Source organism: Phyllobates terribilis, unplaced genomic scaffold, assembly GCF_046119375.1.
Source record: "Phyllobates terribilis strain yellow unplaced genomic scaffold, ASM4611937v1 Scaffold_12__6_contigs__length_324123572, whole genome shotgun sequence".
NCBI classification, from domain to species: Eukaryota; Metazoa; Chordata; class Amphibia; order Anura; family Dendrobatidae; genus Phyllobates; species Phyllobates terribilis.
The window spans coordinates 194,027,462-194,044,568 of record NW_027362772.1 but is presented as its reverse complement, the minus strand read 5'-3'; the positions used below and the strand labels follow the sequence as shown (position 1 = coordinate 194,044,568).

General features: G+C 43.9%; 1 protein-coding gene across 4 annotated transcripts in view; it reads right to left on the bottom strand.

Annotated features, from left to right (window-relative positions):
* Positions 1-4,682: 4,682 nt before the first annotated feature.
* Positions 4,683-17,107, bottom strand: part of ISOC2 (isochorismatase domain containing 2) — a 153,643-nt gene continuing 141,218 nt past the window's right edge. For 3 of the 4 annotated variants that reach the window (XM_073657820.1, XM_073657819.1, XM_073657818.1), the window contains exon 6: positions 4,683-4,942. In XM_073657820.1, coding sequence (XP_073513921.1) covers positions 4,862-4,942 — 81 coding nt within the window. In that variant the 3' untranslated portion in view covers positions 4,683-4,861. Of the gene's footprint in view, positions 4,943-5,957; positions 6,051-17,107 lie in introns of those variants that run through there. The other variant, XM_073657821.1, reaches the window with a different exon arrangement.

Here is a 17,107-nt window from a genome sequence, read left to right as displayed (position 1 = left end):
AATTTCGGGTGTTTGTTGATTGTGGGTCTACTCTGAATGTAATTGATGGGGGATTCTTGGAAAGACTCAATTTAAAACCCGAACCTTTATCATCCCCCATTGCTGTGGTTTCTGTGGATGGTTCCCCTTTGAAGAATATTACTCTCAAGGTCTGTGAATTTCCTCTCACTATTAATGGTGTTCACCATGAGAAATTGGATTTGGTAGTTTTGAATAACTTGCCTTCTCCAGTAATATTGGGATTGCCCTGGTTAAAATTTCACAATCCTGTACTGGATTGGTCTACCAGTGAAATTAAATCCTGGAGCCATAAATGTTATGACAAGTGTTGTAACGGGCGTATTGCAGCTTTGGATAGGGGAGAATTGCCTGTTCCTATTCAGGATTTTTGGAGAGTTTTTTCTGAGAAGGAATCGCAGGTTTTGCCTCCCCATAGAGACTATGATTGTTCTATTGAATTTGTCCCTGGAGCGACTCTTCCTAAAAGTCGTTTATTTAACCTTACTATTCCTGAGAGGAAGGCTTTGGGGGAATACATACAGACAAGTTTGGCCGCCGGTCACATTAGGCCCTCTAAGTCTCCTGTGGCGGTTGGATTTTTTTTTGTAAAAAAAAAGGACGGCGGTTTACGTCCTTGTCTGGATTTTCGTGAGATTAACAAAATTATTGTACGCAATCCTTACCCACTGCCATTGATTCCTGATCTGTTTAACCAGTTAATGGGGGCCAAGTGGTTCTCTAAAATTGACCTTAAGGGGGCATACAATCTGTTGCGCATGAAGGAGGGTGACGAATGGAAGACTGCTTTTAACACTCCTGTGGGTCATTTTGAGAATCTGGTTATGCCTTTTGGTCTTACTAATGCTCCTGCATTTTTTCAGAATCTTATTAATGACATCCTTAGACCTTTGATCGGCAAAAATGTGGTTGTGTATTTGGATGACATTTTGATTTATTCGCCGGATCTGGAGTCTCATTGGCGGAGCGTACGTGAGGTATTACAGTTATTAATGGACAATTCGCTTTTTGCTAAGCTGGAGAAATGTGAGTTCGCTGTACAGAGAATTAGTTTTTTGGGTTACATTATCTCCAGCGATGGTTTTGAGATGGACCCGGTGAAAGTTCAAGCTGTACAGGAATGGCCTAGGCCTATTGGTTTGAAATCGATACAGAGGTTTTTAGGTTTCGTCAATTATTACAGAAAATTCATAAAAAAAATTTCTAGTATTGTCAAACCTCTGACCGATCTCACCAGGAAAGGTGCTGATGCGGTTCAGTGGTCTTCTGAGGCCATTGAAGCTTTTGTGTATCTCAAGGAGAGGTTCACCTCTGCTCCCATCCTTATGCAGCCTGATGTGACTAAGCCGTTTTTGGTTGAGGTTGATGCTTCCTCTGTGGGGGTTGGCGCAGTATTGTCTCAGGATAACGGGGATGGATTACATCCCTGTGCCTTTTTTTCAAAAAAATTTTCGGAGACTGAACTGAATTACGATATTGGTAATCGGGAATTATTGGCTATTAAACTCGCATTTGAACACTGGCGCCACTTCTTGGAAGGTGCGGAATTTCCCGTTCAGGTTCTTACGGATCATAAAAATCTGATATATCTTGATGCTGCCAAGCGCCTGAATGCCCGTCAGGCTAGGTGGGCACTGTTTTTCTCGCGGTTTAATTTCTCCGTTACTTACATCCCTGGTACTAAGAATGTTAAGGCGGATGCCTTGTCTCGCAGTTTTTCTCCCATAGTCGGTGCTGAGAAAGAGGAGAACATTTTACAAGAAGGTGTTGTGATAGCTGCTTTGGACTCCGTTTTGGAAGATGAGATTCTTAAAGCACAGGAGAATGCCTGATCTAACACTCCTCATGGGAGGTTGTTTGTGCCTGGGACCTTTAGGAGAGATTTGTTTGTTGAGTGTCACGAGTCTAGGTTGGAGGGTCATCCCGGAATCTCTGAGACCAAGAGACTGGTGGGTCGCAGTTTTTGGTGGCCTGGATGGCAGAAGGAGGTCATTAAGTGGGTGCGTCAATGTACTATATGTGCTAGATCTAAGTCCTCACATACTCCTGCTGCGGGGTTGCTTTGTCCTTTGGAGGTTCCCAGTGCTCCTTGGACACATTTGGCTATGGACTTTATAACTGACCTTCCCCCCTCTGAGGGTTTTACTGTCATCTGGGTGGTCGTGGACCGTTTTAGCAAGATGTGTCACTTGGTTCCCTTCGTCAAACTGCCCTGCGCTAAAACTCTCACTAAGGCCTTTGTCAAGGAAATTGTCAGACTTCATGGCGTTCCTACTGACATTGTTTCTAATAGGGGTCCTCAGTTCGTGGCTCGTTTTTGGCGTGCCTTTTGTGACAGGTTGGGAGTTCATTTGTCGTTCTCGTCCGGATATCATCCTGAATCTAATGGCCAGACAGAAAGGAAAAACCAGGATGTTGAGCAGTTCTTGCGTTGTTTTGTGACAGACAATCAAGAGGGGTGGTCTGAGTTTCTGCCACTTGCTGAATTTGCTCTGAACAATCATACATCTTCTTCTGCTGGTTGTTCGCCTTTTTTTTGTTGTTCTGGGAGACATCCGTCGTTTGGGTCGTTCTCCAAGTTGGGATCTGCCGTGCCTGAGGAGGAGAATTTTTCCGGTGATTTGGAGAGAGTTTGGACGGATGTGCGTGGTAATCTTCAGGAGGCCAACAGAAAATCTAAAGACTACTTTGATAGGAAACGACAGGAGGTTTTGTTCGCTGTTGGTGACATGGTTTGGTTGTCCTCTAGGAATCTGCGGTTGAGGATTCCTTCTAAGAAGTTGGGTCCCAAGTTTGTAGGGCCCTTTAAGGTGCTTCAGGTTGTCAACCAATCTGCTGTTAGGTTGGAGGTTCCTACCTCCTGGAGAATTAATCCGGTATTTCATGTCTCTCTGTTAAAAAAAGCTGTTGTGTCGGATGGTGACGCCTCTGCCTCTGTTCCTCCGGTGGTGGAGGACGGGGAATATGAAATTTCTCGCATCCTTAACTCTAGACGGTATAGAGGTAGTTTGCAGTATCTTGTGGCCTGGAAAGGTTTCGGACCCGAGGATAACTCTTGGGTGAGGTCAGATGATGTTTCCGCGTCCAGACTTATCAGAGCGTTTCACAGGAGATTTCCTGATAAGCCTGGTCCTAGGGGATCCGGAGGATCCTCTTAGAAGGGGGGGTACTGTTAGAACCTTGCTCTTAGGTTTTTTCCTTTGCTGGTCACATGACCTTGTTGGCCTATTTAATCCTGCTCCGCCCTTCTGGCTTTGCTGGACTTCATTGTATAACTACTTTCTAGCTAGCCTGTGCTCTGTATCTAACTCTGTTAGTTTGCTTGGTCTACGGACCTCTATGTTCTATATATTTTGTTTGTTCGTCTGTCTGCTACTATTTCTGTTAGGAGGTGTCCCATTTTCCTCCCAGTCCTTAGTACTTGTAGGGATTCCTTCCCCACATCTATAGGTCTCCGTACAGACTAGCTTAGGACTTTAGCAGGTCTGATCGCAGGATCAGGTTCCCTGTTACATCGTAGGGATTCAGCTGAGTTCTATCGTAGGGACAGATCTCCTCTCTTTCCTTAGCTCTGGTAGCAGAACATAACACCAGCAGGCCACAAATGTGCATGTGTCTGAACAAATGGTTAGAAACCGACTCCATAAGGGTGGTATGAGGTCCACAGATGGGGGTTGTGCTCACAGCCCAACACCGTGCAGGACGCTTTGCATTTGCCACAGAACACCAGGATTGGCAAAGTCGCCACTGGTGCCCAGTGCTCTTCACAGATGAAAGCAGGTTCACACTGAGCACATGTGACAGACGTGACAGAGTCTGGAGACGCCGTGGAGAGTGATCTGCTGCCTGCAACATCCTTCAGCATGACCGGTTTGGCAGTGGGTCAGTAATGGTGTGGGGTGGCATTTCTTTGGAGGGCCGCACAGCCCTCCATATGCTCGCCAGAGGTAGCCTGACTGCCATTAGGTGCCGAGATGAGATCCTCAGACCCCTTGTGAGACCATATGCTGGTGCGGTTGGCCCTGTGTTCCTCCTAATGCAGGACAATGCCAGACCTCATGTGGCTGGAGTGTGTCAGCAGTTCCTGCAAGATGAAGGCATTGAAGCTATGGACTGGCCTGCCCGTTCCCCAGACCTGAATCCGATTGAGCACATCTGGGACATCATGTCTCGCTTCATCCACCAACGTCAACATTGCACCACAGACTGTCCAGGAGTAGGCAGATGCTTTAGTCCAGGTCTGGGAGGAGATCCCATAGGAGACCATCCGCAACCTCATCAGGAGCATGCCCAGGCGTTGTAGGGAGGTCATACAGGCACGTGGAGGCCACACACAATACTGAGCCTCATTTTGACTTGTTTTAAGGACATTACATCAAAGTTGGATCAGCCTGTAGTGTGTTTTTCCACTTTAATTTTGGGGGTGACTCCAAATCCAGGCCTCCATTGGTTAATAAATTTGATTTCCATTGATGGTTTTTGTGTGATTTTGTTGTCAGCACATTCAACTTTGTACAGAACACAGTATTCAATGAGAATATTTCATTCATTCAGATCTAGGATGTGCTATTTGAGTGTTCCCTTTATTTTTTTGAGCAGTGTATTATATGGAATCAGTATCAAGAAAGTGATCTATGTAAACTTCTCGAAGAGAACAGATCAAAGCCATTAGAAAATAATTTATTTTTATGCTCTACATGAAAGATAATCATTTATATATGAAAGAATATGTAGTTACAAATATATTCAAATGAATCATTTTCATTAAAACAGTATTTTATGGGATTTATAAAAAGATGATTCTTGCTTCATTTACATTGTTCTTACAACTCAATGCACAACTTTAAGTGAAAAGGGGATTCTGGTTTTGGAAAAGAGCCAAAATTCCACTATCAGGAGCAGGATCCTTAATAATCTTCTGAACCTGGAAAACAAAACGAAAAATTGATGTGGTTGACAGAAATTAAAGAAAGATCATTAATGCTCAGTAATAAATGACTACAGTTTGCCTTACTATAATAGTAAGTTATGTGCCCATGATCCAGACGTAGCAGCGCTTTGGACGCAGCATATTTTTGCTGCGTCCAAAACGCTGCGTTCTATTGAACGCAGGTAAATCTGCATGTGTTCATTGAACCATGCGGATTTGCCGCATTAAGTACATTCTAGTGGTCAAATTTCTGTGGCGGAGACTAGAGACTCCACAAGAGAAATTGACATGCTGTGGTCCTGAAAGACACGCCGCATGTCAGTGTCTGCAGACTCCAATGCACGCACAGTGGACATGGGATTTCACCCGCAGCATTTCCTGATCATGGGCACATAGTAGGAAATCTGAACTACTTATAGCAGTCAACCTCATTTTATCTGTAACTTTTCCACTCTAAAAGGCCATCAGCAGCACCAGACAAATCTTGACAGTTGCCAGGGTCCATTAGGCCAAGTGGTAATAATTGATATCTAGGAAAATATTCTGTGTCAGGGTGGGTTACGGATAAATGTGGCAATTGTTCAGGGTTTTACATTATGTAAAAATGATTTAAACAATTGATGATCGATCAATGAAGCTTATGGACTTGCCATATAATGCTGCTTAAATATTTTACATTTATTCTGTATAAACTACTAATTGCGGCCAGCCTTTCTATTAGTGGCCATTATTTCTGCTTAGGAAAGTGTGCCTTCAGCATGCTTTGGCTTTTGTATGCCTGGTAGAGTAGGTAAAGGAATGTAAATTCTATCTTTGTAAATTATAAAACTGTTATTCAAGTTCTCATACTTAAATAGTTGCGGTGAGGTGTCCCATGCAATTCTGTGGGCTCTATTAAGGAGGACCCATCACTTGAACAACAAAAAAAAAAATAAAAGTTAAATACCTTGTAAAATCCCTGAGCGGTCTGGATTCTGAGGCTCTTTTCCATTTTGTGCTGCATCACTCCACAGTACAGATATTCCTATTTGTTGCTTTCAGAGAACAGTACAGTGGGGAAAATAAGTATTTTATACAATGCAGATTTTGCAAGTTTTCCCACCTACAAAGAATGGAGAGGTCTGTAATTTTTATCATGCATACACTTCAACTGTGAGTGACAGAATCTTAAAAAAATCCAGAAAATCACATTGTATGATTTTTACATAATTAATTTACATTTTATTGCATGAAATAAGTATACAGACGTCAGACGTTTCCTGTAGTTCTTGACCAAGTTTGCACACACTGCAGCAGGGATTTTGGCCCACTCCTCCATACAGATCTTCTCCAGATATTTCAGGTTTCGAGGCTGTCACTGGGCAACATTGAGTTTCAGCTTCCTTCAAATTTTCTATTGGGTTCAGCTCTGGAGACTGGCTAGACCACTCCAGGACCTTAAAATGCTTCTTACGGAGCCACTCCTTAGTTGCCCTGGCTGTGTGTTTCAGGTCATTGTCATGCTGGGAGAACCAGCCATGACCCATCTTCAATGCTCTTAGTGAGGGAAGGAGATTGTTGGCGAAAATCTTGCAATACATGACTCAATCCATCCTTCCTTCAATATGGTGCAGTTGTCCTATCCTCTTTTCAGAAAAGCACCCCCAAAGTATGATGTTTCCCCCCACCATGCTTCATGGTTGGGACGGTGTTCTTGGGGTTGTACTCCTCATTCTTTTCCTCCAAACACGGTGAGTGGAGTTGATATAAAAAAATTCTATTTTGGTCTCATCTGACCACATGACCTTTTCCCATGCCTCCTCTGGATCATCCAGATGGTCATTGGCGAACTTCAAACGGGCCTGGACATGTGCTTGCATGAGCAGGGGGACCTTGCATGCCCTGCAGGATTTTAATCCATGACGGCATAGTGTGTTACGGTTATGTTTGAGACTGTGGTCCCAGCTCTCTTCAGGTCATTGACCAAGTCATCCTGTTTAGTTTTGGGCTGATTCCTGACCTTTCTCAGAATTATCCTTAACCCACAAGGCGAGATCTTGCATGGAGCCCCAGACCGAGGAAGATTGACAGTCCTCTTGTATTTCTTCCATTTTCTAATAATTGTGCCAACAGTTGTTGCCTTCTCACCAAGCTATTCTCACCTATTGTTCTGTAGCCCATCCTAGCCTTGTGCAGGTCTACAATTTCATCCCTGGTGTCCTTAGACAGCTCCTTTGTCTTGGTGGACAGGTTGGCATGTGATTGAGTGTGTGGACGAGTGTTTTTTATACAGATAACGAGTTCAAACAGGTTCAATTAATACAGGTAATGAGTGCAGAATAGGAGGACTTCTTAAAGAAAAACTAACAGGTCTATTAGACCCAGAATTCTGGCTGGTTGGCAGGTGATCAAATACTTATTTCATGCAATAAAATGCATTTTAATTATTTAAAAATCATGCAATGTGATTTTCTGCTTATTCTTTTTAGATTCTTACTCTCACAGTTGAATGGTACCTATGATAAAAATTATAGACCTCTCCATTTTTTGTACGTGGGGAAACTTGCAAGATCGGCAGTGTATCAAATACTTAATTTCCCCACTGCATGTGAAATCTCTGCTGTTTAGCTCAACTGGGTGATTCCTCAAAGTCCTATCTAGGGGCGTGTGCTTTCACCTCTCCCTCCCAAAGGGCTCGCTCTCACTTGTGATTAAATCGGACGAATGCAATCCAATAAAAAATCAGATTGCATTGGGTCCAATGTTAGTCTATGAGTGTGTGTTCATAAGCATTTATTTTCAGCTCCAATCGGATCGCGATCGGACTGAAAAAAAATGCAGCATGCTGCGACTGCATGCTGGATTCTGATCACACGCACCCATAAAAGTCTATGGTGCGTGTGATAACACCAGAGTGCAATGCGATTCCCTGCAACAGAGGAGATGGATAAATTAATTTCTCCGTCGCTGTGCTCCGATTAGCTCATGCGCAGTGCACTGACACTCCAGAGCAGGAGCCGAGTGTCATTAGAATCTCGCATGGGACTGACAGTTACAGTGTCTTGAAAAAAAATTCATACCCAGTGACCTTTTCCACATTTTATCACATTATACCCACAAACTTAAATATACAGTTAGGTCCATATACATTTGGACAGAGACAACATTTTTCTAATTTTGGTTCTAGACATTACCACAATGAATTGTAAACAAAACAATTCAGATGCAGTTGAAGTTCAGACTTTCAGCTTTCATTTGAGGGTATCCACATTAAAATTGGATGAAGGGTTTAGGAGTTTCAGCTCCTTAACATGTGCCACCCTGTTTTTAAAGGGACCAAAAGTAATTGGACAGATTAAATAATTGTAAATAAAATGTTCATTTCTATTACTTGGTTGAAAACCCTTTGTTGGCAATGACTGCCTGAAGTCTTGAACTCATGGACACCAGCAGACGCTGTGTTTACTCCTTTTTGATGCTCTGCCAGGCCTTCACTGCGATGGTTTTCAGTTGCTGTTTGTTTGTGGGCCTTTCTGTCTGAAGTTTAGTCTTTAACAAGTGAAATGCATGCTCAATTGGGTTGAGAACAGGTGACTGACTTGGCCATTCAAGAATATTCCACTTCTTTGCTTTAATAAACTCCTGGGTTGCTTTGGCTTTATGTTTTGGGTCATTGTCCATCTGTAGTATGAAACGACGACCAATCAGTTTGGCTGCGTTTGGCTGCATTTGGCTGGATCTGAGCACACAGTATGGCTCTGAATACATCAGAATTCATTCGGCTGCTTCTGTCCTGTGTCACATCATCAATAAACACTAGTGACCCAGTGCCACTGGCAGCCATGCATGCCCAAGCCATCACACTGCCTCTGCCGTGTTTTACAGATGATGTGGTATGCTTTGGATCATGAGCTGTACCACGCCTTCGCCATACTTTTCTCTTTCCATCATTCTGGTAGAGGTGGATCTTGGTTTCATCTGTCCAAAGAATGTTCTTCCAGAACTGTGCTGGCTTTTTTAGATGTTTTTTAGCAAAGTCCAGTCTAGCCTTTTTATTCTTGATGCTTATGAGTGGCCTGCACTGTGCAGTGAACCCCCTGTATTTACTTTCATGCAGTCTTCTCTTTATGGTAGATTTGGATATTGATACGCCTACCTCCTGGAGAGTGTTGTTCACTTGGTTGGCTGTTGTGAAGGGGTTTCTCTGCACCATGGACATTATTCTGCGATCATCCACCACTGTTGTCTTCCGTGGGCGCCCAGGTCTTTTTGCATTGATGAGTTCACCTGTGCTTTCTTTCTTTCTCAGGATGTACCAAACTGTAGATTTTGCCACTCCTAATATTGTAGCAATTTCTCGGATGGATTTTTTCTGTTTTTGCAGCTTAAGGATGGCTTGTTTCACCTGCATGGAGAGCTCCTTTGACCGCATGTTTACTTCACAGCAAAATCTTCCAAATGCAAGCACCATGCCTCAAATCAACTCCAGACCTTTTATCTGCTTAATTAAGAATTACATAATGAAGGGATTGCCCACACCTGTCCATGAAATAGCCTTGGAGTCAATTGTCCAATTAATTTTGGTCCCTTTAAAAACAGGGTGGCACATGTTAAGGAGCTAAAACTCTTAAACCCTTCATCCAATTTTAATGTGGATACCCTCAAATGAAAGCTGAAAGTCTGAACTTCAACTGCATCTGAATTGTTTTGTTTAAAAATCATTGTGGTAATGTCTAGAACCAAAATTAGAAAAATGTTGTCTGTCCAAATATATATGGACCTAACTGTATTTTACTGGGATTTGATGTGACATATCAACACAAAGTAGCAAGTATTTGTAAAGTGTAAAGGAAATGATACAAGGGTTTCTAAATATTTTAAAATCTAAATCTAAAACTTATGACTAGCATTTGTATGCAGTCCCCTGGAGTCAATACTTTGTAGGACCACCCATTAATGCAATTACTGCAGCATGTCTTTTGGGGTATGTCTCTCCCAGCTTTGCACATCTATTGGATGAAAATGTTGCCCATTCTTCTTTGCAAACTAACTCTAGCTCAAAAGAGATTGGATGGAGGCATCAGTGAACAGCAATTTTAAAGTTTTGCCACAGATTTTCAATAGAATTTAGGTCTGGACTGTGACTGGGCCATTCACACATGAATATGCTTTGATTTAAACCATTCTATTGTAGCTCTGGCAGTATGCTTAGGCTCCTTGTCCTGCTTGAAGGTGGACCTATGCGCCACTCAAGTCTTTTGCAGCCTCTAACAGGTTTTTCCTTCAAGATTGCCCTGTATTTACCTCCATCTATCTTCCCATCAATTCAGACTAGCTTCCCTGTCCCTGACGAAGAAAAGCATCCCCAAAGAATGATGCTGCCACTACCATGTTTGATAGTGAGAATGGTGTTTTCAGGTTGATGTGCAGTGTTAGTTTTTCATCACACATAGCATTTTGCATTTACCCTAAAAAGTTCTACTTTGGCCTCATCTGACCAGATTAACTTCTTCCACATGCTAGCTGTGTCCCTTACATGGTTGAAAAAAACTGCAAACGGGACTTCTTAGGAGTTGCTTTTACAAACGACTTTCTTGCCACTCTTCCATAAAGGCCAGATTTGTAGAGCATATGACTAATAGTTGTCCCGTGGACAGATTCTCCCACTTGAGCTGTGGATCTCTGCAGCTTCCGCAGAGTGACAATGGGCCTCTTGCCTGCTCCTATATCATGTTTGGATGATGGATTGAACAGTGCTCCATGAGATATTCAGGGCTTGGGCTACTTTTTTTTTTTTTTTTTTTTTATAATCTAACCCTGCATTTCTTGTCTCCACAACTTTATCCCTGACCTGCCTGGTGTGTTCCTTGGTTTTCATGATGGTGCTCTTTATCCATAATGTTCTCAAAAAAACATATGAGGCCTTCACAGAACAGCAGTAGTTATACTGAGAATAAATTACACACAGGTGGACTCAATTTACTAATTGTGGGGCTGCTGGAGACAAGAGGTCACTCAGGATTTTATTTAGTGGCATTAGACTACAGGGGGTTGAATACAAGTGCACGTCACAATTTTCAGATTTAAATTTTTTAAATAATTAAAAAACTATGCATAATTTCCTTTACACTTCACAAATATTTGCTACTTTGTGTTGGTATAGTACATATCCCAATAAAATATCATTAATTTTGTGAGTCTAACATGAAAAGTTTCTTAAAAGTTCACAGGCTATGTGTCACGCCAGGTTTGGGAAAGACTTAGTGCAACACAGAGAAAATAAACAAAACACAATGTTAGTTGTTTTTTTCCTTTTCAAAACGTGCTCGGCCGGCTATAAAGTCACACCAGGTTTGGGAAAGACTTAGTGCAACACAGAGGGAAGAGGGAAAGGGAGCCCAGACACTAGGGAAAGGGGGAAGTGGAAACCTCCTAGTCTGGTCTAGTGTCACCCTGTCTCAACTACCGTCCCTATATTGCCTCTTCAGCAATCGCCGCACGCATGCCTCGCCCTGTCTTTCCCTGGCATATGGCTAAGGATAGGGATGGGAGGAGATGGGCACTAGTCGATCTCCACTAAACTCTATAGACTACAAGGGTAGACAAACAGGGGGGAATGCTTAGCTTTAGACGACTCCAGACAAATGCAAACTCGGCCTCAAGCTCCAGAGAGGACAAAGTACTGCTCTTGCTAAGCCTTCACAAGTAGAAATGAATATAGCCGGCACCTCCCTCCCAGACACACCAGGTATTTATACAGCCAGGCCAGGGAGCTAATTACCAGAGGGAGGTAGCTGCTAGGTCCTAGAGACCGCCTCTCATCTAACAAGATGTCTGTAATGCCAAACGTAGAGATCTCCTGCAACCAACAGCAGGGCGACTGTCCGTCACCTCTGATATACCCGTGACCGTACCCTTTCCTCTATGAGTGGCCTCTGGACACTCAGGACCGGGTTTCTCAGGAAAAGAGGTGTGGAATGAGCGAACCAATCTGGAAGCGTTCACCTCTGACGCTGAAACCCACATCCTCTCCTCTGGACCATAGCCTTTCCAGTGCACCAAGTATAATAGAAAACGACATTGGGGACAAGAAGCTACAATCCTCGAAATCTGGAACTCCAGATTACCATCAACCATTACTGGGGGCAATGGTAGAGGTGAGGGCTCAAGAAGTTCCACATACTTTTTGAGTAAGGACCTGTGGAACAAATTGTGGACCTTAAGGGCCTAAGGAAGTTCAAGACTAAACGCTGCTGGGTTAATGATGACGGTTATTTTATAGGGACAATAAACCTAGGTCCCAGCTTCCAAGAAGGAACTTTCAATCTTATATTCCTGGTAGACAACCACACAAAGTCATTCACATTCAGGTCCGGACCTGGAAAGCGTTTTCTGTCAGCCATACCTGTCTCCCATGATCTTTAAATTACTCAGAACTCCTGCTATGCCAAGGAGAACGACGAAGCAAACCGTTCCTCCTCAGGAACTCCTGAAGCTCCTCCCCCATTAAAGGTACCAAACTGTGGGTGATAACTGTATGCACCGAAGAACGGTGACCTGCCAGTGGATTCTTGCCGATGATTATTTTGCCAAATTCTGCCAGTGGTAAAGTAGGATGCACAATCCTCCTGACTTTCAGAGACAAAACACCTGAGGTAGGTCACCAAGTTCTGATTGACATACTCGGTCTGACCATTCGACTGAGGGTGGAAGGCAGAGGAAAAGGACAGCGGCACCCCCAGTCGAGAACAGAATGCCTTCCAGAACTTGGAAACAAACTGGATCCCCCGATCTGACACCACATCGGAGGGAACCCCGTGAAGCTTCACAATCTCATTATGAGTGTCTTAGCATTTGGAAGTGCAGGCAATGCGACGAAGTGAACCATTTTACTGAACCTATGTACTACCACCAAAACCACTGTTTTGCCTGCAGAAACTGGTAGGTCAGTAATAAAATCCATGGACAAGTGTGTCCATGGCCTACTAGGGATAGGCAGCGGAAGAAGAGTACCAGATGGATGAGTATGCAAAACCTTAGAACGCGCGCAAATACTACAAGCAGCTGCGTGTTCAATCACATGCGAATGCAACTCCGGCCACCAAAAACGACGAGAGAGGAGGTCCTAGGTTGCCTTACCACCTGGATGCCCAGCAAACACAGAGTTATGATGTTCTTTAATTACTTTGCGGCGCAGATCAAATGGTACAAATAACTTTCCTGAAGGGCAGCAAGCAGGGGCGTCGCCTTGTGCCTCCAACACCTCACCCTCCAGTTTTGGGTAAGGTGCCGAAATGACTACCCCTTTCTGTAATATCGGGGCAGGGTCCTCATGGTCACCACCACCAGGGAAGCTCCGGGACAAAGCATCAGCCTTGACATTTTTGACCCCTGGACAAAAAGTGACAACAAATTGAACCTAGTAAAAAACAGGGACCATCTGGCTTGCCTAGGGCTGAGAAGTTTAGCTAACTGGAGATATGACAGGTTCTTATGGTCAGTAATAACAGTAATAGGATGAACAGCCCCCTCCAACCAATGTCGCCATTCCTCAAACGCCAATTTGATCACCAAAAGTTCCCTATTACCCACGTCATAATTTCTCTCAGCCGGATAATTTTTTTAGAAAAAGAAGGTGCATGGACGCCATTTACAAGGGGACGAACCCTGAGACAACACAGCCCCAACCCCGATATCTAACGCATCAACCTCCACAATAAAGGGTTGAGAGACATCAGGTTCACTGAGTATAGGTGCAGTGGTAAAATGATTCTTTAAAGAAGAAAAAGCCTTGAGGGAAGCATCTGACCATTTAGAAAAATCAGACTTGTTCTTAGTCATGTCAGTAAGGGGTTTCACAATAACAGAATAATTTTGGATGAATTTCCCATAAAAATTAGTAAAGCCCAGAAAACGTTGTAGAGCCTTCAGGTTCTCGGGACATTCCCAGTCAAAGACTGGAGGGTTCTTCTCCGGATCCATCTGAAAACTCGAAGATGACAACAAGTACCCCAAAAACTGAACCTCCTGAACAGCGAAAACACATTTTTCTATTTGACATAAAGTTTGTTATCCCTTAATATCTGGAGCATGTGCTTAACATGCCTTCGATGAATCTCAAAATCAGGTGAGTAAACCAAAATATCGTCCAGATAGACCACCACAAACCTCCCCACCAAATGATCGAAAATATAATTTATGAAATGCTGGAATACCGCAGGTGCATTGGTCAAACCAAAAGGCATAACCAGACTCTCGAAATGTCCTTCCGGGGTATTAAAAGCTCTTTTCCATTCGTCCCCTTCTCTGATTCTAACCGGGTTGTAGGCTCCCCTTAAATCCAACTTGGAGAATACCTTAGCTCCCACAACCTGGCTGCACAAATCAGGAATCAGAGGAAGAGGGTATGGATCACGGATGGTAATTTGATTTAATTCCCGGAAATCTAAACAGGGACATAGACCGCCATCTTTTTTCTTCACAAAGAAGAACCTTGACGTCATGGGCGAAGAGGAGGGTCTGATATGTCCCTTCTCCAGACTTTCCGCAATGAAATCCTTCATTGCTTGTCTCTCAGGGCCAGAAAGATTATCTAGTCTGGACTTCGGTAGTTTAGCTCTGGGCGTCAGGAAAATAGGACAGTCATAAGCACAATGAAGAGGCAAATCCTGACACCCCCTCTCAGAAAAAACGTCCTCAAAACCAGACAGAAAAGCAGGTAAAATTTCCGTAGAGACGGTAGCAAGTGAAATTTCTAAACAGTTCTCATGGCAGTAATGTCCCCATTCAATAATCTCCCCGTTTTGCCAATCCACCAGCAGATTATGTTTAACAAGCCAAGGTATACCCAAGACAATCGGTGTGGGAAGATTGTCCAGAACATAGCAAGGAATTATTTCACAATGAACTGACCCCACCTTCAGTTTTACATTATGTACAATCTGAGTAAATGCTTTCTGTGCAAGTGGCGCCGAGTCAATGGCCAAGATGCAAATAGGTTCAGCTAAAGCACAGCAAGCTAGAACGTGAGTTTTCACAAACTCAGCATCAACCATGTTGACTCAGGCTCCACTGTCAACAAACACAGACATTTTCTTGGTTTTGCTTTCTAGCACCACCTCAGCTGTCAGGACAAAGCGGGAACTGCAGTTTGGCCACAAATGCACCTCTTGTTTATCCAACTCCAGAATACCAAGAGTTAATTGAGTCTCCTTTTGTTTAGGAATTGAAAGACAGGTCCCAACAAAATATTCCTTTTTTTCCACAAAAAAAACATATGCCTTTTTCTTGCAAATCTCAGGGGAGATGTATGATGTAGAGACACCCCCTAACTGCATGGGTTCCGCCACCTCCCCCAGTGCTGGCTCAACCCCAGACCGCTCCCCCGGCAGAGGTACACAACCCCGACGAGAAGGCCCCAGAGAAGGTTGTCTCACCTGTCTGTCTCAAAGGCGTCTATCAAGAAGTATGACCAAAGACATGGCAGCCTCCAAGGACTGAGGGGTTTCATAAACTGCCAAGGCATCTTTCAACCTTTCAGTAAGCCCCTGACAAAATTGACTTCTAAGAGCTGAGTCATTCCATTTGGAATCCGTCGTCCATCTACGGAATTCCGAACTGTACGTTTCCACTGACCGATTCCCCTGCTGAAGACGGCGTAGCCTAGACTCAACCAAGGTGACTCGGTCAGGGTCATCATAGATGAGGGCCAGAGCTCCGAAAAACCCCTCCACAGACTGGAGACAAACAGAGTCCTGCGGTAACAAAAACGCCCATGACTGAGGATCTCCCTGCAATAGAGAGATCACAATAGCAACCTGTGCCCCTCATTAGCAAAATACAATTTGTATGCCTCCTACAAAAAACTTCTCCCTACCGCCTGAAAACCTGTCCGGGAGGGCAACCTTGGAAAAAAAACAAAACACAATGTCAGTTTTTTTTTCCTTTTCAAAACGTGCTCAGCCGGCTATAAAGTCACACCAGGTTTGGGAAAGACTTAGTGCAACACAGAGGGAAGAAGGAAAGGGAGCTCAGACACTAGGGAAAGGGGGAAGTGGAAACCTCCTAGTCTGGTCTAGTGTCACCCTGTCTCAACTACCGTCCCTATATTGCCTCTTCAGCAATCACCGCATGCATGCCTCGCCCTGTCTTTCCCTGGCGTATGGCTAAGGCTAGGTATCGGAGGACATGAGCACTAGTCGATCTCCACTAAACTCTGTAGACAACAAGGGTAGACAAACAGGGGGAGAATGCTTAGCTTTAGACAACTCCAGACAAATGCGAACTCGGCCTCAAGCTCCAGAGAGGACGAAGTACTGCTATTGTTAAGCCTTCACAAGTAGAAATGAATATAGCCGGCACCTCCCTCTCAGACACACCAGGTATATATACACCCAGGCCAGGGAGCTAATTACCAGAGGGAGGTAGCCGCTAGGTCCTAGAGACAGCCTCTCATCTAAAAAGATGTCTGTAATGCCAAACGTAGAGATCTCCTGCAACCAACAGCAGGGCGACTGTCCGTCACCTCTGATACACCAGTGACACTATGAATACTTTTTCAAGGCGCTGTACAGTTCAACAGCTGATCCAGCAGTCTCAGGCACAGATGAGCTGTGATTGCCAGCATCACACCCAAAGAAGACTCTGAAGAAAAGTCCAATTGTACTACAAGCAGAGATTTCACTAACTGTGCTCCAGAAGAAACAAATGTGAATATCTCTAGATTGGAGCAATGCAGCACAAAATGGAAAAAAGTGGCAGAATCAGAGGAGCTCTGGGAGTTTTACAAGGTATTTAACTCATATTTGTGAGCTATTGACAAATTCTTCTTTAATTAAATGTGTTGTCCCCTTTCAGACAATGTTTGGCATGACCCATTGAAATTTGTGAAAAAGCAACAAACCACCTGTACTCCCCTCTTTTGGATACATCGGTAAGTCTCTATCGCTGCTTCCACATATGGGATTGGCTACAGCGCCGACATCACATTGCTAGTGCCTGTCAACCTGTTAAGTGCCGCTGTCAATCTCTGACAGTAGCATTTAACAGGGGATGGTGTCATTAAACGCGCCCATCGGCATGCCTGTGACATGATTGCGGGGCATGGATGGGTTGCCATGACAGCCGGGGGTCTGCTGAAGACCTCCATGCTTGTCATTACGATCCTCCTGTGAAAGCCAG